Source organism: Punica granatum, chromosome 5 (assembly GCF_007655135.1).
Source record: "Punica granatum isolate Tunisia-2019 chromosome 5, ASM765513v2, whole genome shotgun sequence".
Classification (NCBI taxonomy): Eukaryota; Viridiplantae; Streptophyta; class Magnoliopsida; order Myrtales; family Lythraceae; genus Punica; species Punica granatum.
The window spans coordinates 3,563,155-3,589,964 of NC_045131.1; the positions used below are offsets into that span (position 1 = coordinate 3,563,155).

Below are 26,810 nucleotides of genomic sequence, written 5' to 3' on the forward strand. Positions count from 1 at the left end.
GTTGTGCGATTTTTTAAGCAATTTCGTCATAGGCTTATACCAACATTATCACATACGGTTAATAGGAATGGATGCAAGAATCCCAAAGAAATGATTTTTTTGTTCTTTGTTTTCGTCTCCCAATTATATATATATATATATATGTTTTCATTTTACAGGTGCGGTACCCACCAGAGTGAACCATTTGAGGTGGACGGGATATTGGCACTCGGGCCCGGAGCCTGGTCTATTATTACCCAATTATCCGAGGAAGGAGTGACCCCAAGTGCTTTTTCCCATTGCCTAAATGGTGGTCTAGAAGGAGGAGGGACCCTAGTCCTGGGTGAAGCTTCAGAGCCGGGGATGGTGTACACTCCCCTAGTACCCTCCAAGTAAGTTTTCGTTTAGTTCAATACTATGCATAGGGATTTATCTTATTGTTGGGTCAAATAGTTTTGTTTGCCTCATTGTTCTTGCTAAGGAGCACGCAGATGATATGCTTCTTTATTAGCTAATTGCTCGAAGGTCCTTCTCACTCATCTAGGCTTTACAGATGATATGCTTATGTTCATGAGGGGAGATGTAGGGTCTTTAAAAGCTGTTCATTTGATGCATTTTATCAAATGTCAGGTCTTCGACTTAATCCCAGCAAAACTGAGATTTATTATGCCGGGATAAATAAGAAGCAGATTGATAAAATGATTAATGGGAGTGGTTTCAGATTAGGAATGCTTCCTGTAAAATACCTGGAGAGTTGAGTTAGAATGGGATGTCAAGTACATGAAGGGTAGGTTTGTTCAGACAAAACTCTACAAATTGGCTTGGCAGGCTTATATGTACTTCATTTGGAAAAGCAGAAATGAGAAAGTTCACTCGAATGTTATGCCTCATGCTGAGAATATTCTGATGAGTATCAAAAGTACTGTTAGAAGTAGATTGTTGGGGGGAAGAACTTTAGCAGAAAGATCATCAACAGCAATCAGGAGAAGCTCGGTGAAAACTGGGGAATAGCTTGCTAGCCATTTGTCTCTGTACTTTTCTCTATTCATTGTGTTTTACTAGGCTGGGCTATTAGATCTGTTCATTGTGCTAATACATAGGCTTAAGTAATTTCCTGTGCTTAGCCTTCCTTACCTTCTTCTGCACACTCGTACCTCCCGACAGCCTGCGTTTGAGTCTTTGACGACAGAACAGATGAGGGCAAGGGTTCTAGAAACGTATATGCAATTTTTCAGTTTAAGTCTGCAACTTTACTGCGATGCATCAAGGAGTAAATCTGGTCTTCTTTGCTTGCATAGGCCGCATTACAACGTCCAGCTTCACTCCATTGCGGTCAATGGACAGATGTCGCCCATTGACAGCAAGGTTTTCGATTTATCACAAAGGGAGATAATCATTGATTCAGGCACAACATACGCCTTACTGGCAGCTGATGCCCTCTACCCTTTGATGGATGCTGTAAGTGTTCATTTGAAATTAATAGTTAAAAGTGATTTTTGTTTCTATATTTCAACATTAGATTGTCTTTTATTTTTAAATTTTTTATTCTATATGCAGATTACTGGAACAATTCCAAGCACTCCAGTTACCTTCTCAGGCCTGTCGTGCTATGATCAGAGGTTAGTTTACCTTCTTTTTTTTCCCAATTAATAAAGAGTTTGGACCCCTTTTCCCCTTCTTCTTCGTTCTGGATCTCCTCTTTCTTTGAACCTTCAGTACTGCCTGCGCCAACCCCATTGCAGCCACTTCTATGTCATCTTCAGAGCTATCATCACTCTCTAAACACTGTACCTCCTCCATGGCATCCTCCTGTGCTATCCCAGAACTCTCACCTATGGCCGGAATATTATCAGAAAATAAACTTCTCTTAACATTTTGCGACACATTTTGCAGCAACTTTATCTGTTAATCGTGCCAGAATCAAGGGAACTCTCAAATAACGAACTAGGAGTGCTCCTTTTCAAAAGCCACTAACTCTCAGGAGTTCAGACATAGATTCAGAACTTAACCCTGCACCATATAACTCAGTTTTGGTTGGATTGAGCTTAAGCCCACAGAGCAAATAAAACTGATCAAATGTTTGCATAAGACCCCTTAAAACAAGTCAGATCTCCCTTGAGCAAACTAGTTGATTTCATTGCTCATCTAATTGATATTTTCCCCCCTCATGTCATACAGTGTTTCCTCCCTTTTACCGACAGTGAGTTTCAACTTTATCGACGGCGGGTCGATGTTGTTGAAACCGGAAGACTATCTCGTCCAGCCAGGTTCCCTTGTAAGTTTGTCACCCCCAACCTTCTTAATTATTTATATTAAGTGAGATGGGCTGGTATATGCTACTATACGAGTTATTGGGTGCATAGGGACCGGCTTCCTTGAGTTGCATAGGCTTTCAGAAAGCTCCAGACGGACTAATCGTTCTTGGAGGTTTGAAAATAGTTGAATCATACTTTTAAAAATTGTATTTTATCGGATTGCTTACCACATTTGCAAATATGACTGAGTTGTTGGCATTGCAGAGTTGGTACTTAAGAACAAGATCATTGTATATGATCTTGGTCAGCAACGTATCGGGTGGACTCCCTATGATTGTAAGTTGTTAAACAATGTTGATATATGATTTTCTGAAAACCTGTTAATAATCCACTAGCTAGATTCGTTTCTTGTCAGGCTCCCAGCCGATGAACGTATCTATCGCGCCGAGTCCCCCACTACATCACAAGGGAGAAGCCAGCTCGTCTAGGAGACTGGGAGTATGCAGTCTAGTATTAGTATATATTTTATTGTATTTGTTCGATATTTAGATGTATTATGTTGGACTTGGAACTTTTTTTAAAGGGGTTGTGGAACCTTTTGATTCTGAATATTGTATAACTGACTTATGGGAAGATCTTGAATTCATCGAAGAGCATGTTTATCTTTCTTGGCCTAGACGGGAAACTCTTTTATTCATGTGATCCAATATCGAATGCACTGTAGTTGTTTACAAAAGAATGAAACTCAACACACTCATCAGTCAGGACAATTCACTCCTCTATGGTCACTATACGGGAAACACAGTAACGAGATGCTGCAATTCGGTCAGCGTGAGGATTTGTTTCCCCCCCGATTAAACTAACTTTTATCTCCAGAAAGATCTTTCATCAGCATCTTAATCCATCCCAAGTGAAAAGTTCCGCAATACTATAGCGGAGACTCACGATAGCTCCCAAGTGAAAATTCTATGACGACGAGCCTCCAATTCTTTTGCTTAGGGAGCAGGCAACCTTACTTAAACAGCAAGCTTCTGCAGTTGGAAGGACAAAATTAGCAGGTGAGGCATCTTCTTGCTACAGGCCCGACCAACTTCCCATTTGAATTTCGAGCCACTAGGCTACACAATCCCCAGCTTCACATCACAGGTCGCCACAGCATCACAATTCAATCTTTGATTTTTCCCCTTCCCTTTGTGGTCTTAACTTAACAAGGTAGATGGCAAATCTTCAGGCAGGGCTCGGAACTCATTGAACACACAATGAATTCGCTCCATAATTTGTGGTGCTTTTGGTGGGTAACCTCTCCTCTCCTCGAAAACTGCTTCAAATCTGCCCGAAAGTGCCATTTTTATTAGAAGCAGTAATAGTATTGTCCGACTAACATGCTGAATTGAATCAGCTTCGTTCGAGACATATTCAATCGATCCTTGTACGTATGGTCTCGAGCAAGAGTTGTAGCCGTGACCTAATTGCAGCAAAATGATGGCAGAGGGAGGGCGTTGCTTAGCTTTGCTAAGCAGTTGCTGGCTGGATGAGAGTTTGTTGGTTGGTCGGTCACAGACGATTTTTATCTGTGTCGAGGTGGCTGGAATCGAGGGAGGATGGATGGCCCGTATGTATTGAGAATCGGAGGTGGTGGTGGGGGAGACGAGGCAGAGGTCAGTGAGGGAAGAAGAGGTTTGCCGGCCGGCAGGAGGAAACGGAGGGAGGAGACGAGACGGTTAAGGGGCCGGGTGGGGATGAGGCTGAGACGAGGGCGTTGATTGATTTTGAGACTTTAAGGGGGGAGAGAGAGAGAGAGACGAAAGAGCTTCCATTTTCCAGAGAGAAGAGATCAGTGGAGGAGAAAGAAGAAGAAGAAGAGCGTTAAGATGGAAGAGAGACAGAGATAAGGTGCGGACCTGTGAAATGGAATTATAAATTTAAAAAAAAAATGGTGAAAATTATATATCGGTGAGCTGAGGATCGACCTTCCAATCGCTCGGAGATGGCTCGCAATGGCGTCTCCTTCATCACCGGAGCTCAGCTTTTGTCCCTCCGGCGCCACCCCAATATCCCCGTTATCGACGTCAGGTAAAACCCTGACGACCCTCGCAATCGCTCAGCTTTTGTCCTGATGATGTAATGTTTCGGGAAAATTGATTCGCAGGGATGAAGAGAGGAGCTATGACGGGCACATACCGGGCTCTCTGCACTTTGCTAGCGACTCCTACTCCGATAAGATCTCCGATCTCAGTCAGACCGTGAAGGGGAAGGATACCCTAGTTCCCGGCAGCGTTCTTCTTGATAGTGGATCCTGTTAATTTCTTTTCGACAAATTTACTGCTCGATGCCGACAGTTGTTCTTAGTCGATTAGCTCCTGTTTCTTATACTTGAGGGAGCAATTCCAATATGAGTTTTGATTTCTCATCCTGAACACGACGTTCTAGGAAAAATGAGCATGGCAATCTTTCTTCCCTTTATTTCTTTTTTCACTTTCAGTGGCATAATAATTTATGTACACACATGCCAAAATTCATGATAAAATTATTCATTCATTTATTAGAGTAAAATGATGCAGGTGGTGTTTTGTTTCATAGTAGAATTTTAGAATTGTGATTTTGATTTTGATTTTGAGTGGTATAAATGGGGCCCACCCTTTGACTTTGTAAGAGTTATGTTGTTTTGTTGTGGGAAAAAGTAATATAAATGGGACCCACTCTTTGACTTTGTATGAGTTATTTTGTTTTGTAGTGGGTAGAATTAAGTTAGAATTGTGATTCTAAAATACAACTCTGAAACCAAACAGAGCCGCAATGTTTTATCAACTTTTCATTGGACGATTAACTATCCGGAAGTGGGGGTGCCATACGGTGACATTTTTTAATTTTGGGAAGGATCATGGAGTATTCGAAAAGATCTTGTTGCCTGCCCCATCAGCACTCGGGGGAACATAACAATGGCCACAGTTGCATAATCCAAGATCGCAAAAGCAAGGGACTCCTGGATTAGGCTGGTAAAAGTCTACGCAGTCTTTATCTGAACCGCAGGTGTGTGCTATGCATGTTGCTTCTATCTTCTTCTCGGTTAGCGGGCCTGCGCTCAAAAGTCGAAAGGGCAAATATTACAACACAATTTGTGTGTTCAATTATGTATGTATTACAGTCCGTTCTATTTGATATTGTTACAGGCCTTTCACATTAGTGAAATTAAATAATTAAAGTGTCTTCGTAATTTTATGCATCGACCGATGATTGGTTTATTTATAAAAAAAACAAAAAACAAATTCATGATATCTATCTTAATCTACTTTAAGATTATCATATATGTACCTTCATGCAATTGAGAATAAAAATAAACAAAGAATTAAATGTCGTACATATGTAATGAATCTATATTGTCATGAAATATTTATGTAAAAATGAGTAGATCAAGACATGATCACTTTTTGCGAAACAGAGGAAGAAATATACCGATTGCTACTAAAACAACAAGCAAGAGTTGCACTACCAACTTCTTCTCCATCTTCTCCGGTTATCAATACACCCAAAGTGATATATATTTTGTTAAACGAGATAGTGTTGTGCCTTCCTTCTGGTTATGTATGGACTATTTATAATCCATTAAATAATTAATAAATTTAATGTGTAGATACGCAATAACATCTAATGAGAATCATGAATACACAGAAATTAATTGAATTGCTCATAATCTGGAGATATCATACCATTTAAATAGATTATTTTAAGATTTTACTAGTATTACAATATATTTATTTAGATGACAAGATTTTAGATATCGTGCATTTAAAAAATTAAATCAATCATCGGAGATGATGAATGATGGATATACCTCACTATATATATTGCTAGCAAACAGTGCACATTTTGTCCGGGTAAATTGCATTGGTGGTCCAAAATGTTTTACAAATGTTTCATTATGGTTCAAAAAGTTTTTTTCGCTACATGATGGTACAAAATATTTCAAAATTGTTTCATGATGGTACAAACCGTCAACTCGAGCTTGACGCCGTCAAGCCGACGCTGACGTGGCTATTACGTGTCACCTCCTTGCTGACGTGGCCGAAAAATTTTAAAATTTTAAAATTTTAAAAATAATTTAAAACTTTTAATTTAAAATTTAAAATATTATTTTAATATTAAAAAATAATTTTAATATTAAATTTAAAATAATTTTAATAGAAAAAAATAATTTTAATATTAAATATTAATTTTTTTATAAAATTATTTTAAAAATTAAAAATTTTTAAAATTTTTAAAAAAAAATTAAATTTTTTAAAAATACTTTTAAATTTTTCAATTTTTTAAAAATAATTTTAAAATTTTCAAAATTTTAAAATAATTTTTAATTTTTTTCTAAATTTTTACTCTTTTTTTGTATTTTTATATTTTTTTAAAAAATTTAAAATATTTTATATTTTTAAAAAAAATTCAAAATTTTAAAATATTTTTTTTATTTTTTTGAAAATTTTTACTCTTTTTTGTATTTATTTATTTATTTTTGTATTTTTTTGGACTTTTTAAAATTTTATTTTCTCTTAAATGACGTGGCGCACTATGATTGGTTCCACGTAACAAAAGTGACACATAGGACGCGCCACGTCAGCAAAATGTTAACGGCGTCAGGGCCAATTGACGGTTTGTACCATCAAGAAACAATTTTGAAACATTTTGTACCATCATATAGCGAAAAAAACTTTTTGGACCATAATAAAACATTTTTAAAACATTTTGGACCACCGATGAAATTTACCCCATTTTGTCCATGTGAAAGGCCTATAATAATATTAAATGGCACATACTCTGATATAATTATATATATATATACACACAAATAAACAGACACAGTTAATGTATTGTAATTGTTATTCTTGTGAACGCAGGCACACGTTTGTCATTCAACCCAGGAATGCGTATCATTTTATCTTCCTAAAAAAGGTGTCCCTTGTTACTGCGATCAATTTGGAATCTGCCATTGTGGTGGTTATCCTCCAGAGGATAATATGGCAGGGCAAAATACCCCTTCGAATAATCCATAATCCTTCCCGAAATTCATCATTGTACAATGTATGGCATTCAGCTTCCAGATAAGTTTCTAAGTTCTAGCATAATGTGATGTCAATAAATCATTATATGTCATTTACACGATGTAGTGGCTAATAATTAATACATAAATAATATTATCACGAATTATGCATGTGAGTACATTATGACGCGACTCTATGTTCCTTCTGCCTATTAATTGTTTTAAGCAAGATTACTATCAGCAGAGAATAAATTAGATATGCTCATAACCCTGTTGAGTTCTGGTATGCGGTAATAAGATGCCCAACCAGGAAGATGGAAACAAACCGGTAGACGATTTAGCTGAATTTGGACGGACTACTCTTGAATTTTCAGTAATTCCTATAAAATACCTGGAGAGTTGAGTTAGAATGGGGGGGTCGAGTACATGAAGGGTAGGTTTGTTCAGACAACTCTCTGCAAATTGGCTTGGCAGACTCATATGTACTTCATTTGGAAAAGCAGAAATGAGAAAGTTCACTCAAATGTTATGCCTCATGCTGAGAAGATTCTGATGAGTATCAAAAGCACTGTTAGAAATAGATTGTTGGGGGATAAGAACTTCAGCAGAAAGATCATCAACAGCAATCAGGAGAAGCTCGATGAAAACTGGGGAATAGCTGTTTATCTCTGCTGCTGTGTTTGTGAATGCTTTTGAGATTAGCTTTCCTGTCTCTGTACTTTGATCTGTTTCATTGTGTTTACTAGGCTGGGCTACTAGATCCGTGTCATTGTGCAATTACATAGGCTTAAGTAATTTCCTGTGCTTAGCCTTCTTTACCTTCTTTCTGCACACTCCTACCTCCCGACAGCCTGCATTTGAGTCTTTGACGACAGAACAGATGCGGGCAACGGTTCTAGAAACGTATATGTAATTTTTCAATTTAAGTCTGCGACTGTACTGTGATGCATCAAGGAGTAAATCTGGTCTTCTTTGCTTGCATAGGCCGCATTACAACATCCAGCTTCAGTCCATTGCGGTCAATGGACAGATATCGCCCATTGACCGCAAGGTTTTCGATTTATCACAAAGGGAGATAATCATTGATTCAGGCACAACATACGCCTTACTGGCAGCTGATGCCCTCTACCCTTTGATGGATGCTGTAAGTGTTCATTTGAAATTAATAGTTAAAAGTGATTTTTGTTTCTATATTTCAACGTTAGATTGTCTTTTATTTTTAAATTTTTTATTCTATATGCAGATTACTGGAACAATTCCAAGCACTGCAGTTACCGTCTCAGGCCTGTCGTGCTATGATCAGAGGTTAGCTTACCCCCTTTTTTCCCAATTAATAAAGAGTTTGGACTCCCTTTTCCCCCCTTCTTCTTCGTTGCGGATCTCCTCTTTCTTTGAACCATCAGCACTGCCTGCGCCAACCCCATTGCAGCATTCCTTAACTTCCTTGTGTCACCCAACTGGTCTCCTTTACTCTTGCAGCCACTTCAATGTCATCTTCAGAGCTATCATCACTCTCTAAACACTGTACCTCCTCCATGGCATCCTCCTGTGCTATCCCAGAACTCTCACCTATGGCCGCAATATTATCAGAAAATAAACTTCTCTTAACATTTTGCAGCAACTTTATCAATTAATCTTCTCAGAATTAAGGGAACTCCCAAATGACCCAAATAACAAACTAGGAGTGCTCCTTTTCAAAAGCTACTAACTCTCAGCATTTCAGACATATTTTCAGAACTCAACCCTGCACCATATAACTCAGTTTTGGTTGGATTGAGCTTAAGCCCAGAGAGCATATAAAACTCATCAAATATTTTCATAGGAGCCCTTAGAACGTCAGATCTCCCTTGAACAAAGTAGTTGATTTCATTGCTCATCCAATTGATTTTTCCCCTCATATCATACAGCGTTTCTGCCCCTTTACCGACAGTGAGTTTCAACTTCATCGGCGGCGGGTCGATGTTGTTGAAACCGGAAGACTATCTCGTCCAGCTAGGTTCCCTTGTAAGTTTATCGCCCCCAATCTTCTCAATTATTTATATTTAAGTGAGGTGGGCTGGTATATGCTAACTATATGAGTTATTTGGCGCACAGGGACCGGCTTCCTTGCATTGCATAGGCTTTCAGAAAGCTCCGGATGGACTAATCGTTCTTGGAGGTTTGAAAATAGTTGAATCATACTTTTAACAATTGTATTTTATAGGATTGCTTACCACATTTGCAAATATGACTGAATTGTTGGCATTGCAGAGTTGGTACTTAAGAACAAGATCATTGTATATGATCTTGGTCAGCAGCGTATCGGGTGGACTCCCTATGATTGTAAGCTGTTAAACAATGTTGATATATGATTTTTTGAAAACCTGTTAATAATCCACTAACTGGATTCGTTTCTTGTCAGGCTCCCAACCGATGAACGTATCTATCGCGCCGAGTCCCCCACTACATCACAAGGGAGAATCCAACTCGTATAGGAGACTGGGAGTATGCGGTCTAGTATTAGTATATATTTTATTGTATTTTTTCGATATTTAGATGTATTATGTTGGAGTTGGAACTTTTTTTAAAGGGGTTGTGGAACCTTTTGATTCTGAATATTGTATAACTGACTGATGGGAAAATCTTGAATTCATCGAAGAGCATGTTCATCTTTCTTGGCGTAGACGGGAAACTCTTTTATTCATGTGATCCAATATCGAATGCACTGCAGTTGTTTACAGAAGAATGAAACTCAACACACTCATCAGTCAGGACAATTCACTCTTCTATGGTCACTATACAGGAAACACTGTAAGGAGATGCTGCAATCCGGTCAGCGCAAGCATTTGTTTCCCCCTGATTAAACTAACTTTATCTCCAGGAAGATCTTTCATCAGCATCTTAATATCTGTATGACATGGCTCAATCCATCCCAAGTGAAAAGTTCCACAATACTATAGCAGAGACTCACGATAGCTCCCAAGTGAAAATTCTATGTCGACGAGCCTCCAATTCTTTTGCTTGGGGAGCAGGCAACCTTACTTAAACAGCAAGCTTCTGCAGTTGGAAGGACAAAATTATTCTTGCTACAGGCCTGACCAACTTCCCATCCCCAGTTTGACATCACAGGTCCCCACAGCATCACAATTCAATCTTTGATTTTTCCCCTTCCCTTTGTCGTCTTAACTTAACGAGGTAGATGGCAAATCTTCAGGCAGGGCTCGGAACTCGTTGAACACACAATGAATTCGCTCCATAATTTATGGTGCTTTTGGTGGGTAACCTCTCCTCTCCTCGAAAACTGCTTCAAATCTGCCCGAAAGTGCCATTTTTATTAGAAGCAGTAATAGTATTGTCCGACTAACATGCTGAATTGAATCAGCTTCGTTCGAGACATATTCAATCAATCCTTGTACGTATGGTATCGAGCAAGAGTTGTAGCCGTGACCTAATTGCAGCAAAATCATGGCAGAGGGAGGGCGTTGCTGGCTGGATGAGAGTTTGTTGCTTGGTCGGTCACTGACGATTTTTATCTGTGTCGAGGTGGCTGGAATCGAGGTAGGATGGATGGCCTATATGTATTGGGAATCGGAGGTGGTGGTGGAGGAGATGAGGCAGAGGTCAGTGAGGGAAGAAGAGGTTTGCCGTCCGGCAGGAGGAAACGGAGGGAGGAGACGAGACGGTTAAGGGGCCGGGTGGAGATGAGGCTGAGACGAGGGCGTTGATTGATTTTGAGACGTTAAGGGGAGAGAGAGAGTGAGATGAAAGAGCTTCCATTTTCCAGAGAGAAGAGATCAGTGGAGGAGAAAGAAGAAGAAGAGCATTAAGATGAGAGAGAGACAGAGATATGGCGGGGACTTGTGAAATGGAATTATATATATATATATTTTTTAAATGGTGGATATTTTATATCCTTTTCGCTTCTTAAGAATTGGTCAGAACTGAAGCGACTAGAGGAGGAATATTATATATTGGCGAGCTGAAGATCGATCTTCCACTCGCTCGGAGATGGCTCGCAACGGCGTCTCCTTCATCACCGGAGCTCAGCTTTTGTCCCTCCGGCGCCGCCCCAATATCGCCGTTATCGACGTCAGGTAAAACCCTGACGACCCTCGCAATCGCTCAGTTTCTTCCCTCGTCGCCACTGGCCACTCGCCACCGAGTAGGGATTCTTCTGTCCTGATGATGTAATGTTTGGGGAAAATTGATTCGCAGGGATGAAGAGAGGAGCTATGACGGGCACATACCGGGCTCTCTGCACTTTGCTAGCGACTCCTTCTCCGATAAGATCTCCGATCTCATTCAGACCGTGAAGCAGAAGGATACCCTAGTTTTCCACTGCGCTTTAAGCCAGGTCAGTTGCTGGCAGCGTTCTTCTTGATAGAGGATCCCGTTAATTTCTTTTCGACTAATTTACTTTTCCAATGAGGGAAATATTTGCGATTTGCATGCTCGATTGCTGTGCCGACTGTTGTTTTTAGTCGTTAGCTCCTGTTTCTTATACTTGAGAGAGCAATTCCAATATGAGTTTTGATTTTGATTGCTGGTGGATTGCAGAAGATCAATTTGTTCTTAAGCTCATTTTTCTAGATAGATAATATTTATAGTCTAATGTCTGCAGTCTATACTACTTATTGATCTTCATCAGAAGTAATGCACTTGTGAGAAGTAGATTTAGTTGTAATTTGTAGTTTTCAAGAATTTCACAAGTTCTATACATTGCGAAGATTGCCGTAATGTAATAGAAATATGTATTTGATGGTTCTTGGACCAATGACATCGTTGAAAGCACGCACTGTATTTTACGAAAGTGTTATTTGAGCTGTTAATGGTTTCTGCAAGAATGTGTCCTTTAGTTATCTCGATAAACAAATAGTTGTTTCTAACAATTAATTCAACAGAAACCTTGCCAAAAGTCTTCAAATCACTTGTATGGATATGGTTTAGGGTTGTGAAATTTCAGTTTATCCTGGAGCATCGATGGGGAACATTTTTGCTTTCTTGGACGTTTTTGACTCCCTAGCTTTTCTGTTTGACAAACTCTTCTGTACATTTTGGATTTCGCTTGTTCCTGTAAGTTTTTTCACCTTCTTGGCATGCTATTAATAAAAGTTCTTGCTTACTACTCGAATAATGTTACGAGTTGAGGGAATATGACAGTGTTATATGCTCCTTTCTCTCAAATTTTAAGCTTCAGAAGACTCTCCTGCCTTTTGTTTGAGTAAACAGTAGAATAAATTTTTGGATGTTTCGTTCCCCAATAAACTGTTGGTACTACTACAATTCATCAGTATGCCAATTACTTCAATACTGGTAGGATTTCCAAATTGCCATCTCAGACTCGTTAATTTAATCTTTAGTGCTGGAACCTCTTTGTGATTGAACTGCATTTGTATCGTTCGAGTAGCCACTTGATATCCATCTGTTTGTGCCATGGACACTGTTGAATTATACGTTTGCGATTCTGCTGAGTTTTCCCACTGGAAACTTCTCGAGTATAGAGATGCTGAACCTGAATTACACAGTGCTGAGTTATATGTGGTTCTCTTGTGGGAGTCTAATCTTACAATTTAGAGTACAGATAATCAGGAGACAAATCTTCCAACTAGAGATTCCTTTGAACTTGAACCTCTTTGTTTGATGAGTCCTTTGAACTTGAACCTCGAAGAAAGAATTATAGGAACAGATTTGTTTAGTGTAAGGAGCAGCAAACAAAACTGCAGCTATTGCTCTGCAATGTCTGCTTTCATATATAAAATTCTCCTAAACATTCTTCTCGAAATGTTGTCCATATATCTTAAGAGAAATTATAAATACTCTTGTAGGTTCGTGGACCCACTTGTGCTAGGAGACTGGCCAGTTATCTTGAGGAGGTGAAGGAGGACGTGGGAATTAAGGACATCTTGGTCCTTGAGAGGGGCTTTAATGGCTGGGAGTCTTCTGGGAGACCTGTATGCCGCTGCACTGACATCCCCTGTAAGGCTCATAACCTATGAGCCTTGGTCTGGTCCAGTTACTCTCAGGACATAGAGATGTTTTGAGAGGCACGAATCGGTCGAGACCATTCTTCTCTATTCTATTAAAGCTGTCTGAGCTCTGTGACACTGGATTCTAACCTGTTATATTGCATTGGCACAATATATGTTGTCGATGAATTGAGATTACATCGTAATCTTACAGACAGAAATAGGCGGTGTGCCTTCTAAAGTGGCCGGAATTAATCTGCATTCGCATGTACTTTAATGAGATCCAAGCGAACTTTCGGTTATTTCTTCTGATATCAAAAAAACGTTTTCGCAGCAAAGACTTTACTTGGACATGTATAATGGAACTTTTCACTTCTTTAAATTTCTCGGGGTAGGGTTTCACGTTTGTGAGTTAGTTCGGAGCATCCATTGCTTCGATGCCGTTCTTCAAATTTATTACTCATTTATTGTCGTTGATGTGGAATTCGTACTATAATATTCTTTAAATTTAGCACTCATTTGTCGTTGGTTAATTGTTAGTAATTAGAAGAATCGGCCAAATTTGCGCTCTTGCTTTCGCATTATCTAGGACTCGTTATTTTTGTTCACATAATCAAACTTAATTTTTTCCCCCTTAATTCACCAAAACGATAATTAATTTTTTATTTTTTTTCTTATATTTTTTCTTATTTATTATTATAATTAATTTTTTAGTACTAAATTTTCGTTTTTTTACTGAATATTTTTGTTGAATTAAATACTAAATTCTCTTAATTATTCAATAATTTTGCTCAATTTAATAACACAATCATTACTTTTTTATCTTTTATTTTAAATTTTCTTACATACTTTTTCAAACTACTTTTCTCTTCATCTCCTCAAATCAAATTAAATCAAATTTAATTTGAATTAAATACTAAATTTAATTTTATAATATAATCTATATTTAATTCAGAAACGCTCTCTTCTAGGCTGAAGAATAAATTGTAAGAGAAAATCTCTCTCTTGGGAAAAAAGTTAAATAATATTTCTTAAGGGATTTTTACTCCAAATGATCCATGAGTTACGCGTTTTGTTAGATCTATCCCATGTTTTTTTTATTTGTTATATCTCATATTTTATATTTTGATTCAAATCTACCTCGCCGTTATATCTCCGTCAACGTCTAATGGTTTTGCTATAATAACCCCTTTTATCCGAGATAAATTTGAGAAAAATTAAAATAATGGAATAATTTTAAGGAAATAATTAAAATCATATGATAGATTTGGAACAAAATTGTATCAATGAGATAAATTTAGAATCTACTAATGTTTCATTAATTGACAACAAAAACAGCGGGATAGATTTCGAACAAAATATAATTCATGAGATATATTTGATAAAAAAAAAACAAATGATAGATCTGACAAAACGCGTAAATCATGAGTCATTTGGCGTAAAATTCTCATTTCTTAAAATAATTTGTTATTAATCAATCAATGAATTAATTTTAATTAATTATAAATTAAAAAGAGAAAAGGCCGATGAGAAATACGGCACAGTGCTCGTTTACCCTCCAAAACGAAAGTACTTGGCGCTCACTCTCTTTCTCCACAGGAGGGAAGGGGAGGAGGACTGCCTCCGCTGGCCTCGACGCCTAATCAATGGCGGGCTCCGACTCCGACGACGAAAGCTATAGGTTGTTCATCCAAGAGATGGGGCATTACCGGGAGTACTTCGAGGACGAGGAGCTCTACGATGCTGCCGAGCGTTTCCTCGAAGAGCAGGAAGGATCTGAACGCGAATCAGAAGCTACCGAAGACGAGGAAGAAGACGAAGACGGCGATGCGGATTACATCCCAGTGGAGGACTCGCCCCCGCGGCACGATATTAGAAACGCTGCCTCGACTTCTGCTCTGCCGAGATCCGGTGAAGAAGAGAGGGATAGTAAGCGGAGGAGACAGGGAGAAGGAGAAGCAGAGGCTTGCTCTTCTGGGCGAGTTACCTCCCAAGACAGCGAATGGAATCGAAGCGAAATTGATGGCTTGTTTTGCCCTATATGTATGGAGGCTTGGTCTGATGACGGTGATCATTATATCTGGTTCGTTCATTATCTGTTGACAGAATGGCTTCTTTCTTGTCCTACTGTTTTCTACCGATGTTTCACGAGCTCAAAATTCTCGAATTTTGTTTAACTCTGTGGCTTTAATGGAATGGGAGTTCCTGCATTTTATTGTTTTGACTGAATACGCAATGCTTGAAAAAATGCCATTTGTAAAGTACGCTCCTTTTGTCCGAGGATTGCAGTTGTCTGCCTTGTGGTCACATATACGGCATGTCTTGCATCAAGAGATGGCTGCAGCAGCAAAAGAAGAATGCAGGAAAGGTCTTGTATTATTCTTGTCTGTATCTTAAGTTAGTGTAATTGATTAAACAAGCTACGGTTGTGGTAAAATTTTCTGCTTGCGTGTCTTTCCTATAGTGCCCCCACTGCAACCAACGATGCACGCTGAAGGATGTGAGAAAACTTTTTGCATCAAGAGTTGTTACAGTTGATGTGGAGTCGCAGAAGGTATTTATTTGTCACCTCAGTATGATAGATGCATGTTAAGTCAATGATATTAGAGTAATGAGCTCCTCCTCTTGAGGCTTAGACTATCAGTTCTTGGGTGCAGAGAATTCGACAACTTGAGGCTACGTGTGCTGCTTTGGAGAAAAAGGTGAGGAATGCACTAGCACTGGCACATCTCACAGTCATATTCATATTAGATATCTTTGATTTGTCATAGTAAACTATTTTCTCTCTGATGTCTTAGATTTACAAATGAATCGTGGAAACTCTTTGAGTTTGTTGACCTTTTGAATTAATGGTATTTTTTTAAAACTAAGACTATCAGTTCTTGGGTGCTTATGATCTTGGGGTGTTGAACTTTATTTTGCTACTTTTATCTGTAGGATGCAGGTTGGAAGAAAAAGGAGTGTGAATGGAAGAACAAGGAAGCCGGGTCAGAAAGTGAAATACAAAAGTTGCGGCAGAAAGTTAGTCAGCTTAAGGAGGTAATTTTTAGATTCCCATGACCATCTGAATTTATCTTGAGAAGATAATTTTATCACTTGGTTGTATTTTGTTAAGGTAGGTCGCTACTTGCTCGGTCATGTCTAGATCATGTCTTCTTCAATGTCTGTTTTTGGGGCTCCAACATTTTTATTTATCTTATGTACACATATTATGTGTTATATTTGCCCTTTCAACCTCTAGGCAAATTGTTCATCAGCATCTACCATAATCTATTGGCAATTAATTTTGGAAGAAAGATATCCATGAACTTGTCTTGATAATTTCCTCCTTGCCACTGGGATATCTATTAGATAGGGCATTTATGTCATGATACTAAGTTGCACAATCATGCAATTCTTATTTCACATAATTGTTTTCTAATTCAAAAGTACTCGCAGTAGGCATGTTTACTTAAAGAGAAATAAGAAAAATATCAGGCTATAGCTCTATGTTTTCTTTACATTTTGTTTTTGCTCACTTTACAAGCAATATTTAGACTTGGATGAATCGGATGTGTTCTCTAGATGACAAAATGTTTTTGGTTGTCTTGTTGTAATACTCTTGGTTTCCAAACTTTGGATATGTAGAGGACAATTTATCTGGAGCATCTATTAGAAGAGGTGCAGAACAGATCGATTGAATCTGCTGAAGTTGGATGGGGGTGTCAAGGATATTTTACATCTGGTATGAACTGAGAAAGAGCATAGTGCCTGATTCAATTCGAGCACGTAATATTCTGTTGGGACCTAATCTAGTATCTTCTACAGGTGGCAGTAATGGCTTAGAACTTCAAACAGAGCGATCATCACGTACCTTTGAACAACAGGTTTGCAACTACATGTGCATCTGACTCATGTAAATGAAGCAAAATTGTTTGCTTTATCTTTGTTACCTCGTTTGGTAATATGGCTTGTACATCATTTAATATCTGACTTATTTATATATTAAAGAGCTGTCAGTATTCTAATCAGGTCATAGGTATAGAAAATACTCTCTTTTTTCTTTTTCTTTTTTTTCCTTTTCTTTTTCTGCTTGCAAATATTGTATGAGACTTTTATTTTTAAAAAGAGCAATGGATGTCAGTATATATATATATATATTTTGGGCTAAGGATTGTCAGTAAATTGACTTGCATGTTCTTGTACTTTTAGACCAGAATACATATTTTCAGATGCATGCATTATGGCTCCATGCGTGATAAACATCTGATCTATTTAGCTTCCATAGATGGAGTTATTGATGGAGGGCGCGAGATTGTTTGATGTGAGTGCTTCTTATCAAATGCTGCTCGTCTCTCGAAGGCTGCCTGGGATGGCTGTAAGAGATGCTCTCACCAAGGTAAAAAATTTGACCTGCTTGAATAGTAATTTTTGGAACATTGATAACCCACAGAGTGGTAGCATGATTGTTGTTGCACTTGAACTTGATTTTTCAGATCAGTCTGATGAATCCCCGTGAAGTTGAAGATGTTCTACTTCCATCAAAGACAAAAGCTGTCAAGGACTTGCACATCTCCCCTTGTGATGGTGGCCTAGTGCTTTTTGCTTCATTAGGGAAGTCATTGGCGGTTCTCAGGTAACGCTTAGCTTTACTTCTAGTTGTGAAATTTTACTCTGCACTTCTCTTCTACTTGCACTTGTAACTTTTCCTTTTCTTTGCTGCAGTCTGGAAAGCAACAATATTGTTCTTGATTATGACCTGCCGGTAAGGATATAATCCGGAGCACATTATTTAGTAGTCAGCAATTTTGTTAGGAAGCACTGGATGTAGAATTCGGGGAAAAAAGAAAAAGAAGAAGAAGAGTTGAATAGCTCTGATTGTTGCATTGCATTGTTTTCCTGAGGATGAAATAGAAGATTTCCTATGGAGATTGTGTTAGGGAGATTGTTACTTTCTTTCTTGTGTGTGGGATTGTTACTTTACCAAAGCATGGTTTTTCTTACAGCGTATAGCATCCTTTCTTCATCTGCTTAAGTTTCATTTTTTCTTTCTTGTAACATCATATTAATCTAAGAAAAAGAAAAATTGATATCAATTAGTTCTATAACTCTTTATCCACTTGTCTGTTCCATGTGACTTTGCAGGCAGCTGCTTGGTCATGTTCATGGGATTTCCATAGATCTCACTACATATATGCTGGATTACAGGTCTGATATCTCTAAGTGTCTTCCTATCGAGTTAAAGGAGTATTTGTTTAACCTATTTTATTTTGTTCACCTTGTAGAATGGTACCCTGATGGTGTTTGATATGCGCCAAACTGTGAAGCCCGTGGAATCCTTGAATGGGCTGTCATCCAACCCTATTCATACAATACAGTCCCTCTCACAGAAGAATACTGATGGACCTAGATCAATCCTAACTGCATCTTCAATTGGCTTGTCTCTGTGGAATGTTGACTGTCGTGAGGAAAGGTATGAGAAGCAACTATGTGTAGGTTACAATTTGCGGATGGCCATTGGAACAGACAGAAACTCTTTGTTTGAGCAGCATGCTTAATCTTCCAATTGTGATATACTAATAGGTCTTTTTGCGATTATTCTTCTATCTGTTAAATTCAGGTGTATTGCTTTTATTTGATGACTATTACAAATATGTCTGAAGCTTATAAGTTTCTCATGCTAACACATTGTGTGGCCAATAAAGCGTTGTGAAGTTTGTATGATTGTAGGGTGAAAGGTTGTCTTCTCTTTTTGTACGAGGAATTATTGCTCAACTTTCTGATGTGTGAAGTACTTTCCTGTGTCAACTGTTCTCACAGTTTTTTTCTTTTTTTCTTTTTTTCCTTTTCTTTTGCGGGAAGGCCTACTTTGGTTCCCGAAAGTGCAGATGAGGGTGTCTGCATTTCTCTTGCTTGTTCTCCCAATGGTGATGACATTGTTGCCACTTACCGTCCAAAGATCGATATGTCTACTGAGGTGACACCAACCCAACCTTCAGCCAACCCTTCGCCTATCTCAGGGCAAGTAACACAAGGTTCTCATGTCCTTTTCAAAAGATCAGCAGGAAGCAACTTTCTTCGGAAGTCCGGATCCATGTATGCAAATGTGAGCGATATCCGTCTCCCAAGGTCTGCGATTGTTGGCTCGGAGAATCAGAACCGGTTCTTTGCTTTTGGAGACGAAGCAACGAATGAGGTGGCCTTGCAAGAGTTGCCATCTTTCTCCACTTCTCAGAGGTTTAAATTAAAGAAACCCCCTTTGCGTGATATAAAGTACACAGTTGCCATGAACTGCGGTCTACTCACTTGTTTAGGTGATGATATCTTGCAAGTCTTCAGCCGTAGACAGGGATAATAACGATACGCATTGCTCTTTTAGGTGAGCAGCTTTGGATTGATTATTTCCATATATTAATAAAATTCATGACTGATGTCTTAGGAACCAACTTGGTGGATTTTCCGGATGGCACAACGACTTTGAAATTGTAGTGGAAGAGCTTTCCTTTGTGCAGAATCAGAAAAGTGAAGTAGCTTTGTACAGTGAATATTCTTTTTTAGCATCAATTTCTCCCATGGCCAAATCCTCTTGGGAGGCTGTAACCTTATGTTCAGAGAACTATCTTCCTTTTGGTTTGTATGAATCGCGGCAAGCAACTTTATAGTATTCTTCCCTTGGTATTGGTGAAAAATACGTGGATGAATGTTGAGGATGATATCTTTGTTTATGTACCAAATATTGTGAATATTTTGCAGAAAACGGATATCATGTATAAAATAGTTCGGAATCAATTGCCATACAAGACGATATTTTTCAACGGTTTTTTTTTTCCCTTAAGAGACGATGATGGTTTTCAGGTTATTCCGGAGAGCGAGCAAAACTGGTGTCATCATAAATAATTAAATTAGATAAATGAGATGAAGGATCAGTTGAACCAAAAACAATATATATATATAATCCGACCTGCCGGATTCGAACCAGCGACCTAAGGATTATCTGCAACAACTACAGTCCTCCGCTCTACCAACTGAGCTAAGGTCGGTTTGGGTCTTCTCATCAAATGAAATCTTGATACCCAGCAAAGATTTGTGACATTACACCCCCAGCCCAGTCCATAGGCGACAACGCCTTACACCATCCTCTAAATCTCTCCCATCGATGTAATATAATAAATTTAAGTTGTAACTCCAATCTCCAAATTCTCAACACTATATTGTGTGGCTTGTCATTGCCCTATGAACATATAACTTCACCCACAAGGATTAAAAAAATAATAATAAATCCAGTGATAAAGGATTCAATCAAAACTCAAGTTTCAAGATATATCTAATTTTCGTAATTAATATGATGTCTCGTGTAAAATAATTATTTAAACATAGTCATAATAAATACAATTTAAAATGATCATAATAAATATAATTACAATTCAAAATGAAAAACCTAATTACTACTTGAACATATAAACAAATTTTAAAAATTAATCCTAAAAACATAAATTAATAAATATTTTTAAAAATTAAATTAACAAAAAATTGAAAAAAAAACATGTGCACATATAAACAAATTTAAAAAGTTAATAAAATTATGGAAAAATTAGTATTACTATTCGAAGGTTGGATGATGAATATACTAAATTACGTTATGAATAATAATTCTGTGCAAAACGCGGACATAATGGTACTTTGTATTAATACAATCCAAAAATGGGAACCAAAGGAAGCAAAGGAGTAAAATCTTTCATGACAAAATGAGCAATAAATACCATCTCGTCCAATATCATCCCAAAATAGAAGATCTAATTTTTTTTTTCTCTTTTCGTTCTTTTTATTATCAGCCGACTCCTTTCGCAATAAATTGTCACATCCATTATCAGTATATTACAAGATAAAATTCCAACCCAGAAATGCATCTCTCTTACATACTGACATTTGCTTTATTTGCACTCATCGTACCATATCATCATTTGATTCATTTGTATCATACCACACATATTACATAGCCTGGGGCAATACAAAGACGGTCGATGTAACGGTGCAATCCTGACATAATTGGGCCCAAACAGATGAAGTACGGGCCTGCCCACAATTGATCCCATTATATTTATACAAGTGTGATGATACCATTTCTGATAATAACGGTCTCAATGACTACCATAGATGGTCTACACATAAAAGAGCTCCCTCAATATTATATTACATAAATATCATCATGACCACTCATTATAAATATTATATTAATAAAAATGCTGAGAAAAATGTAAAAAAAAGCAGACACATTTCATAATCATAGAGATCAAGCTCACACATAATGCCAAAAGAAGAAAAGGGGTGAGTGAGCAAAGCAAGATTTGGACTTGTGCTTGGGATTGTGCACTCGCCCTTTTCTAATGACATTCTGTCCTTTTCAATTCCAATTTTAGAGAGACCCCATCTAATGTTATTGGGACATCATAGCCTCTCCGCACTTTTGAATTATTATTGTGCATCCCTTATCCATAGCTCCCTTCCAAATTTCCAATGTTATTCCCAATTCATACATTTTGCCTTTGTTGGGAAGGAAAATCCAACAAAAAGGAGGGGGCGGGGGGGGGAAGTTGGGGGGAGGGGAGAGAAAGGCATTTCTTTCCCAACCCCTTTTCTTTCTTTTTTAAATGGACCATAAATACATATATATTCATCAGATATATATTCATGAATAAGTATATGTTGTCCTCCATCGTGTTGTTGTTGTCATGTTTGTGTTCACAAATTTGGTTCATCTCTTTCTTGGGATCAAACAGATAAGGAAAGTGTGTGGGACTGCCAACACTTGAAGAGATTCATATAGCCCACACACACGCACAAATAATAATGTAAAGACTTTCTGATGGACATTTCCCTCACCTTCTGATCACCATGTTCCTTATTAAATATCACTTGCTTCTGGGCCACATAATCTGATCAGACTTTTTCGATCGGCTCCTCATCATGATACCTCACATTGTCTGTCTCTAATCCCTTGTGACTTCTCAGCTTAAAACTTTCAGAGAATTATATGGCTCCGTTTGTTTTCAAAGTCGTGATTTAAGATTTTAACTTTAACTTTAACTCAAAACACTACACAACAAAACACACATTTCAAAAGTCAAATTGGTGAGCCCCATATATTATTAAAATACAATCCCATTATAATTATTTATCTATACCTTCCATTCATTTCATATTTCAAAAGTCAAACTGGTGGGCCCCATATATTTTTGTCTTCTTCTACAATCACAATCACAATCACAAATTCGTGACTTTAACTCCGAAAACAAACGCATTGTATATGTCCCTGAACCAAGACTGATAATATAATCTATGTTATTTTCTTTTCCTTCATTTCTTTGTATTAATTACATAGGGCATCAGATCCGTATGAGTCCTTTGCCAGGTGAGATACTTTATTATCATATCTATCGAGTTTTGTACCGGGAAAATGTTTAGCTCATAATTACCATCAGATACTTTAGTTAATCTGATTAATGGAGAGATGGGGACTTTCTTCCTTTTTATTTTTTCTTGATAAGAGAGGAATAGATTGAAAATTATACTTTTATCTTCACTAAATCTAATTTCGAGCATGTCATTTTCAGATTCTCTCTCTCTTTTTTCTTTTTTCTTTTTTTTTTAAACCATAGGAATAAAATGGATATTGTGTGCAGATACGTGATTTGAATCGGGAAATTAAACCCTCTCGGTCGAAAGAGTTATCGGAAAAAAAATTGAATTGACAAAACGACAAGGGATTCTATAGAGGTCTGATTCATCGGTGGGACTTATGTATTCCTTTGTTTCGCTTTAATTCTTATTCTTATAATAGATCCATAAATCTCCCTTATAATCAATAAAAACAAATACTAGAGTCATTCATTTTATTATTGATCAGACGCCATCGTTTTTCAACATAAACTAATTGCAGATATCAAAGTCAAGACATAATTATTAGAGGTCGAGCCAATCATGGTCGTTGTAAATAGCATAACTAACATGGCATTGCATGCGATTATGTATATGTACATGTACATGTACATATGCTCAAGGGATTTGGTTTAGTGATAGTATGAGTAGTCTCTCACATTTTTCACTCAAATTCAAATCACATTGGGGTCCCTTGCACGGCTCGAGACCGGTTTATTTATACTGTAATTGCAAGATATTCAGGTAAATCGAGAAGGAATAATAGATATTTATTCCGTAGTTCTAAATAATCAATATTTCATATCCAACTTTATTGTCAAAAAATAATAAAACCTGCCCGATGTATTCCTTCTTGTTTGTTTGTTACGTCAATTTCTTTTTTCTTTTTTTTTTCGATTACAAAGGAGATCTATGGACATAATAAAATGAAATAAAAATTCTATTAACTAATAAAGAAACACGAGTAATCCCATTAAGTATCGATTTTGGAACCTCTTAATTACCATGCCGGAACGGGATGTCCGTCACTACCCTATACCCTCTTTTAAGTTCATGTCAATTTTCTTTTGAGCCACGAATGAGATGGTGCACAACCTGCCACATTCATTTACTTTGTAACTAACATTTACTTATTCACCCAAAAAAAAAAGCATTTATTTTGATGTACCCCTTTTGATATTTTGTCTAGAGATTTTTGGGATATGCTTTACACGATGAAAGTTCATTACATTAATCCTTTGTAGACGGCGTGATCACCTAAACGGATCAAGTGATATTTCATATGCCCTGAGAAGAAGTGAGCCATAAATTGACAACGAGAAAACTCGCCCCACTTCCCGCAGAGCGGTTGAGATGCACTTATCAGCGCACCCGAAGCATGTAAGTAGATGGCGTCGTACAGGTAGGATTCCAGACTGAAATAGTATAGGCGTCTGAGATGGTTCATTCTCGAATTTGTTTCTCGCATGTATGTAGAAGGAAGTCTCCCGTTTTTATTGCTCATCCCATGAAAAGAACATTAAACCATGAAAAGCTCATTAATTATTGAGAATTGACAAGTGAAAAAACTCAAAAAGCCACTGGCCTCATCCCCTTGGCCAAAGCATTCAATGCCATTTTCATCTCTTCATCCCTCGCTTTCTATCATTTCTGTTTTTTCGTTCTGGTAATATTCACAGAGAAAACACCCCAAACAAAAATGAAATTTCACATGAAAACTACAAATTTTGAAAATGTATTTTTTTTATAAAGATTGTTCATTTATTTTTCTGAAGTCTTGGGAACTTGGCCTTGGACGCTTTGAGTCTTGACTAAACCATCGCAGCACATATCCATGGTCGATTTGCACGCACCAGGTCACATCTCAAGGCATTTCCTTCTTCTTATATAAGGAAAAAAAAAAAGTGGTTGAAGGAATTACGAGGTAACCGATTCCATATCGTCACTGCCAGCACTCTGGTGTTAGGGAATGGTCTCTCTTGGGGTCCCTGCAGTAATTGTAGATTAGGCGCCGAGACTGGACCCACCTCATGGCCCTGTATTGCTGGCGGCTCAGCCCACCTGACCGGAAAGGGGAGGCCGACACGGGGTGGCACCAGGCAGGGGCGTAGGCCGAGCAGCCGCTAGCTTTGAAGTTGGTGTACCTCGCAACAAAAGGTTGGTACCTGTAATCCGCCTTGTATTTACCGTCTTCCGTTGCCCATGACGAGGCGTCCCATATGGACCCGTAGAGCCACATAGGCCTCAAGGGAAACGTCGCGTCGCTCTTTCTGGGGTACCTCCTTATGGGCACATCATCGACCAGGAATCTGAACAAATCTGTAGTTTCAATAAACACAAAAAGACCGAACAAACACTAGGACACATGAAGTTTCTTGCCCAAATTTAAACATTACGTCCGTGTATGTGATGAACATATATATATAACCAGTGACCATTATATTACAACTAATTTTTGTTATTATCCACCAAGAACGACAGACAGCATCTTGTGTTGTTATTATATATTTGTCGTTCATTATCTCAGTGGTTAATTATTCCATTGTGCAACAAAACTAGGACAGACATTCACAAAATCGCCATTAAAGGAAAATTCACTCTTCTACTTATGAATTGCACTTTAGCTATAATTTAACCGTACCGGAAATCGGGTACTAGGGTAAATCAAATAAAATATAGATGGAATTCACTCAATAAATATATATATATATGTATATATAGATTGATGTTAGCAATGGGACTAATGGATTGATTATTGATTAGTTAATTAGGTTAGATAATCAAAATTAATTAATATATTTTCAGTAGGGATTTTTTTTTCGGTAGGAAAAACTAATTAATGATTAAACTTACATGATCTCTTTTGGGCTCCAGAGAATTGCATAATGGTGGAAGTGCTGAGTTGGATCGAACCAGAGATAGAATTTCATCTCCCTCCCGATTATTTTTCCATCCCCGCTGCCCCTTATGTACACATTCGTTTGCAATGTGTATGGCTTCCCAAATGTCGTTCCCAGGAACTCTATGTCCACCTCGTCGTGGTACCCCGGGTGCGCCTCGCTGTTCGATAACTGCCACAAATATAGTAAGCTTTTATCAAATCTCGCATTTCAAGGAAACAATTGAAAAAAAGATATACATATATCCCGACTCGGTCTATTATCCTTGCATTGTTTCTGTTAATCTCCCTCATACTTAATTTTAAAAGAAGAGGGATTAGTGGTTCTCACGTAAAATGCAGTTATGACTCCAGCGGTGTAGCCGGGCTGAAGCCTGATGGAGGCACCGAAGTAACCGGACTGGAATGGCTTAACTGACTTGAACCCGCTTCCTGTCACAAGGGCGCACGCATATACAGCAAGTTATATTTTGCGTGATTAAGAGATCAGGGCTGGTTAATTAAGTACGAACACTAATAGTTCATAATTTATGTTATTGATTAATTAACGGATGGACGAGCAGCCGAGCATACCTGAAGTGCTATCGAGCCAGATAGTGAGTGCATTTTGGTCCGCTCTCTGGTGCTGAGGGCCCCAAAGGTTCCGGAACCCCTGGTAGAAGCTCATTGACCGGAACCTTGAGCTCGGCCAGTAACCCGGCGACGGAGGCCTCTCGGCATTGGTCAGAGATGGAATGATGACTACTAGAAGAGTCACCATCTTAAGCAGCGAAGGAACCAGAACGAGACCCATTATAGCTAATTTTTCTTTCTCCTTCAAGGAGAAAGAAATTGGGATTTTTGGAACTGCTAGACTAGGAAGTGAGCTGGGGGGATGATCAAAGAAGATTAATTCTGTAGAGAATTAATGAGATGGGATGAGTGTGAGAGAGAGGAAGAGAAGAGGGGAAGTGAGCTGAGAGCAGTGTATCCGTAAGGGCAGTGCAGACGCTATAAATAAGCAAAAATTTTGGTAGGCCCCCAAGCTCTATGTATGCAAGTGCGTATATGAAACAATACAATTTCCTCTAATCTGAGATAAGCAAAATCCATGGTAGAATCCATTGATTAACACAGAGTGAATTAATTATACGTAAAGCAGCAGCATTATTAGCTACTGGTTCGAGTCAAAGGCAGGTCGGTTCCAATGTCAAACCAAAAGGAGATCCAATACGATTGTCTGGACACACGTCTAGTGACTTTAGTCGATCTTACATTCGGCACGAGTTAACCTCTGCCTCTAGCTATGAATT

The 26,810-nt window shown here is 38.1% G+C and overlaps 4 protein-coding genes, 5 long non-coding RNA genes and 1 other non-coding gene across 12 annotated transcripts; 5 read left to right on the forward strand and 5 right to left on the reverse strand.

The window, feature by feature from the left end:
- Window positions 1-2,342: 2,342 nt before the first annotated feature.
- On the forward strand, window positions 2,343-2,806 carry LOC116207001. The gene is made up of 3 exons (XR_004156840.1): window positions 2,343-2,406; window positions 2,499-2,570; window positions 2,650-2,806. It is a non-coding gene; the product is annotated as an uncharacterized LOC116207001 (long non-coding RNA).
- Window positions 2,807-2,933: 127 nt separating this feature from the next.
- LOC116206999 lies at window positions 2,934-4,385 on the reverse strand. Its single transcript, XR_004156838.1, has 2 exons — window positions 4,205-4,385; window positions 2,934-3,563 (listed from the first exon to the last, which is right to left on the reverse strand). It is a non-coding gene; the product is annotated as an uncharacterized LOC116206999 (long non-coding RNA).
- LOC116206998 (dual specificity phosphatase Cdc25-like) lies at window positions 3,408-4,651 on the forward strand. Of its 2 annotated transcripts, XM_031539850.1 has the most exons (3): window positions 3,408-3,525; window positions 3,634-4,307; window positions 4,384-4,651. In XM_031539850.1, exons 2-3 carry the CDS (start codon window positions 4,222-4,224, stop codon window positions 4,535-4,537), a joined length of 240 nt encoding a protein of 79 aa, XP_031395710.1. In that variant the 5' UTR covers window positions 3,408-3,525; window positions 3,634-4,221; the 3' UTR covers window positions 4,538-4,651. The 2 variants fall into 2 exon arrangements, with proteins under 2 accessions (XP_031395710.1, XP_031395709.1); XM_031539849.1 differs by lacking the exon at window positions 3,408-3,525 and having other exon boundaries at window positions 3,562-4,307.
- A 371-nt stretch (window positions 4,652-5,022) lies between these two features.
- On the reverse strand, window positions 5,023-5,789 carry LOC116207000. The gene is made up of 2 exons (XR_004156839.1): window positions 5,688-5,789; window positions 5,023-5,310 (listed from the first exon to the last, which is right to left on the reverse strand). It is a non-coding gene; the product is annotated as an uncharacterized LOC116207000 (long non-coding RNA).
- A 3,383-nt stretch (window positions 5,790-9,172) lies between these two features.
- On the forward strand, window positions 9,173-9,583 carry LOC116207054. Its single transcript, XR_004156847.1, has 3 exons — window positions 9,173-9,264; window positions 9,355-9,418; window positions 9,511-9,583. It is a non-coding gene; the product is annotated as an uncharacterized LOC116207054 (long non-coding RNA).
- Window positions 9,584-9,914: 331 nt separating this feature from the next.
- LOC116209596 lies at window positions 9,915-11,003 on the reverse strand. Its single transcript, XR_004157285.1, has 2 exons — window positions 10,688-11,003; window positions 9,915-10,551 (listed from the first exon to the last, which is right to left on the reverse strand). It is a non-coding gene; the product is annotated as an uncharacterized LOC116209596 (long non-coding RNA).
- A 150-nt stretch (window positions 11,004-11,153) lies between these two features.
- LOC116209595 (dual specificity phosphatase Cdc25) lies at window positions 11,154-13,543 on the forward strand. Its single transcript, XM_031543285.1, has 3 exons — window positions 11,154-11,333; window positions 11,455-11,593; window positions 13,065-13,543. Exons 1-3 carry the CDS (start codon window positions 11,248-11,250, stop codon window positions 13,233-13,235), a joined length of 396 nt encoding a protein of 131 aa, XP_031399145.1. The 5' UTR covers window positions 11,154-11,247; the 3' UTR covers window positions 13,236-13,543.
- A 1,198-nt stretch (window positions 13,544-14,741) lies between these two features.
- On the forward strand, window positions 14,742-19,929 carry LOC116209363 (E3 ubiquitin-protein ligase RFWD3-like). Of its 2 annotated transcripts, none has more exons than XM_031542976.1 (14): window positions 14,742-15,288; window positions 15,495-15,573; window positions 15,670-15,759; window positions 15,863-15,907; window positions 16,143-16,244; window positions 16,833-16,929; window positions 17,013-17,071; window positions 17,473-17,583; window positions 17,681-17,820; window positions 17,910-17,949; window positions 18,330-18,392; window positions 18,470-18,657; window positions 19,047-19,421; window positions 19,624-19,929. In XM_031542976.1, exons 1-14 carry the CDS (start codon window positions 14,852-14,854, stop codon window positions 19,844-19,846), a joined length of 2,049 nt encoding a protein of 682 aa, XP_031398836.1. In that variant the 5' UTR covers window positions 14,742-14,851; the 3' UTR covers window positions 19,847-19,929. The 2 variants fall into 2 exon arrangements, with proteins under 2 accessions (XP_031398836.1, XP_031398837.1); XM_031542977.1 differs by having other exon boundaries at window positions 14,790-15,288; window positions 15,495-15,568.
- Window positions 19,930-20,139: 210 nt separating this feature from the next.
- On the reverse strand, window positions 20,140-20,224 carry TRNAY-GUA. Its single transcript is given in 2 exon segments — window positions 20,140-20,175; window positions 20,188-20,224. It is a non-coding gene; the product is annotated as a tRNA-Tyr (tRNA).
- Window positions 20,225-24,088: 3,864 nt separating this feature from the next.
- LOC116209439 (probable xyloglucan endotransglucosylase/hydrolase protein 32) lies at window positions 24,089-26,495 on the reverse strand. The gene is made up of 4 exons (XM_031543076.1): window positions 26,092-26,495; window positions 25,850-25,950; window positions 25,473-25,690; window positions 24,089-24,928 (listed from the first exon to the last, which is right to left on the reverse strand). The coding sequence occupies exons 1-4, from the start codon at window positions 26,309-26,311 to the stop codon at window positions 24,562-24,564; spliced, it is 906 nt and encodes a 301-aa protein (XP_031398936.1). The 5' UTR covers window positions 26,312-26,495; the 3' UTR covers window positions 24,089-24,561.
- Window positions 26,496-26,810: the final 315 nt, after the last annotated feature.